Raw genomic sequence first — 2,776 nt, forward strand, 5'->3', positions numbered from 1 at the left:
TTGTTAACCAATGTCATAAAACAATATGTGTACTAACTGTTTAATGAGAAACCATTTGTTCTGTAAACCTTCATCTAAAGTACAATTAAAAAATTTTTATAAATTAAAAAAAAGACACCTAGGCAAAGGCAGTGTGCACTCGGAGGAATACAACTCCATCTAATTCTCCAGGTCCTGCACGGCAGAGCCCGTTTCCCTCCCCCTAATTTGACAACAAAGAAAGCGAGGACTAGAGGAGAAAGGTTTTCTTCTTCACGCAGAGAAAGTGGGCGTAGGGAAATGTTCTGAGAGGACTCAAGGGTAAGCAAAGGAACTACAAAGGCAGTTTTTTAAAAGCTTAAAAGTTGGCTGTTGAAGGGCTCCGATACCCTGACATTTGTGGGACGACCATAATTCAGAAATGCACTTCAGAAACACTACCAGCCGATGCTAGCTGACACGTTCTCAAAGTTATCCTTCCTTCTAGAGGTCTCCTCGAGGTCAGCCCCGCTTACAGTGTCACTCTCTGCAGCGTCAAGAGCTCTGGGATGTCTGACTCACCAGAGGAAAAAATCAAACTGATCTTGAGATTCCCCCCTTGTAAGGTGTCACAAGACAACTGATCTGCCTCCAGATACTGATGCTGGAAAGAAATTTGAATTATGTTGTTCTTTTGAAACACAAACAGGACTGGGGAGGGAGGTGACCAGGCCAAGAAACACACATACCTTTCAACTGGTCAGCAACCACGCTCTGGCCCAGGCGCTCAGACACCTTCCCGTCCTCCATTTCGTACCGATCGTCTAAGTATTTTGCGGTGGCCTCAGAAATGTGGACCTTGCCGGCCACTCCCAGCTGCTCCATGAGGTTGGCCAAGTTCACATCATTGGACCACACGTCGAATTTAAACCTCCGCATGCCCAAGATGCCACACAAGACGGTGCCCGTGTGAACCCCGACGCGCATGTTCACCATCTCCTTCTTCTCCTGGCAGAACTGCTCGATGGCTTTGATCATGCCCAAGCCCATCTCAATGCAGCAGTAGGCATGGTCTGTCCGGGGCTCAGGACACCCCGCCACACAGTAGTAACAGTCGCCCAGCGTGCTGATCTTCTCGCACTTGGTCTCTTCACACAGGCGGTCGAAGCGACCGAACAGATCATTGAGGAGCCCCACCAGAGCGTGGGCGGACTTGTTGGCACTCATCTTGGTGAAGCCCACGATGTCGGCAAACAAAATGCTGACCTCTTCAATCTGCTGCATCTTAAAAGGGCGGAAGGCTATAGGCGCTTTCTGTATGGAAGACTTCTTCTTCCTGTTCTTGGGGCTCGAGGTGGCGTGCCTTTTGACAGAATTCTCGCTCTCATCATCGCCCTGTTTCATTAAGTCGTCAGCAATGATTCTGGGCATCACTGAGTGGATCATCCTCTCTTTGAGGGCTTTTTCTACTTCCAGATCCTTCCCGTGCATGATGGACTGCCCCACCTTGAGGAAAGTGCTCCTGCACCTCACCTGGGACATGATGAACAAGTGGACCCCGATGGCGTGAATGCAGAGGTGAAGCAGGGCCCTGCTCGGCAGCTCCCAGTGCAGGGATCCGGTCCCCATTGGCGGGAAGCAGTCTGCATCTCCGAAATGGTGGCCAAAGGTCTCGAAGAGGACAGAATAGGCCACTCCCAGGAACAGGCTCAAATACAAAGGTAAGTGCATGACGGTGTAGAGCAAAAGGAGCACTTCGATGCACATGGAGAAGCTCCCCACTTGAGATAAGCAGGTGGCGGGCGGCCTGGCTGCAGGTGTATGATTGGAGCTGTCAGCACGTCCTGAGAGAGGCGTCAAAACCTGAAACTGCAGGGCCAGAGTGAGGGTGAAGACCAGGAGGGTGAGCACCAGCGCGGTGCACACGTAGTGCCGGTTGTACAGCCTGGTGAAGGTAAACAGAAAGAAGCCCACGCACACCAGCAGGAAGCACAGAGCAGGGACTGCCAAGACCACCAGTCCGGCTCGCATGTGGACTGCAAAGTAGACGCTCCAGAGCAGACAGGCGAAGCCGATGTAGAAGAGCGCGTAGCGGAAGCGGCGCCGGGTCTGCGGGAAGCAGCGCTCCATGCACGCCTCCTCCAGGTTCACCGAGTCGAACTTGGGGTCCCACCAGCGGCTGGAGGCCCTCTCAAACAGCTGCGGCAGCTTCTTCTGCCGGCGCAGGCGGCCTCCGCCGCCCACCCTCCGGGGCCCGCCCCCGGAGTCCCCCGAACTGCTGCAGCTGGAGATGCTGTACTTGCAGTGCTTGAGGTGGCTGCCGGACGAGAGCTGCTTGGGGTTGATCTTGACCCGCACGCTGTTGCTGTCCCCGCTGGAGTCGCAGCTCACCTCGGTGCTGTGGTGATGCAGCAGCTGCTGGTGGGGCGGGGAAGCCATGTTGCCGAGCTCTCGGCACCTCCCGGGCCGGGTCACTGGTACCTGTTCGGAAAACAAGGCGAGTTACACGGCTGTTTCTACACGCATGCAAGCACCTGAAGGCCACGGGACGGACAGATTTCCCAAGTGGTGGCTCTCCCCATCTACTTGGCCAGACACCATATGCTCCCCAAACTATCGATAATGTCTACTCAACGCTTCCACGGTCCCTCCGTCAAGCCCGACGATGCCCATGAGGACAGACCTAGCAATCCAGGGCTCACGGCAGAGGGAGGCGGCTCTGCCTCCTTCCCGCGCCGCTCGGCCCGATGTGGCCGTCCGCCGCGCTGCGGTTCCTCCGGCCGCGGCGGCTCTGCGGGAAGTTCAGACCTCGGGCGCC

The 2,776-nt window shown here is 55.3% G+C and overlaps 1 protein-coding gene across 1 annotated transcript in view; it reads right to left on the reverse strand.

Annotated features, from left to right (window-relative positions):
* ADCY9 (adenylate cyclase 9) overlaps positions 1-2,757 on the reverse strand; it is a 127,978-nt gene extending 125,221 nt beyond the window's left edge. The window contains exons 1-2 of the mRNA XM_004373208.2: positions 2,642-2,757; positions 708-2,439 (exon numbers count right to left, since the gene is read on the reverse strand). Of these exons, the coding sequence (XP_004373265.1) occupies positions 708-2,397 (1,690 nt within the window). The 5' untranslated portion in view covers positions 2,398-2,439; positions 2,642-2,757. The remainder of the gene's footprint in view (positions 1-707; positions 2,440-2,641) is intronic.
* Between the last annotated feature and the right edge of the window lie 19 nt (positions 2,758-2,776).

Source organism: Trichechus manatus, unplaced genomic scaffold (genome assembly GCF_000243295.1).
Source record: "Trichechus manatus latirostris isolate Lorelei unplaced genomic scaffold, TriManLat1.0 scaffold00024, whole genome shotgun sequence".
NCBI classification, from domain to species: domain Eukaryota; kingdom Metazoa; phylum Chordata; class Mammalia; order Sirenia; family Trichechidae; genus Trichechus; species Trichechus manatus.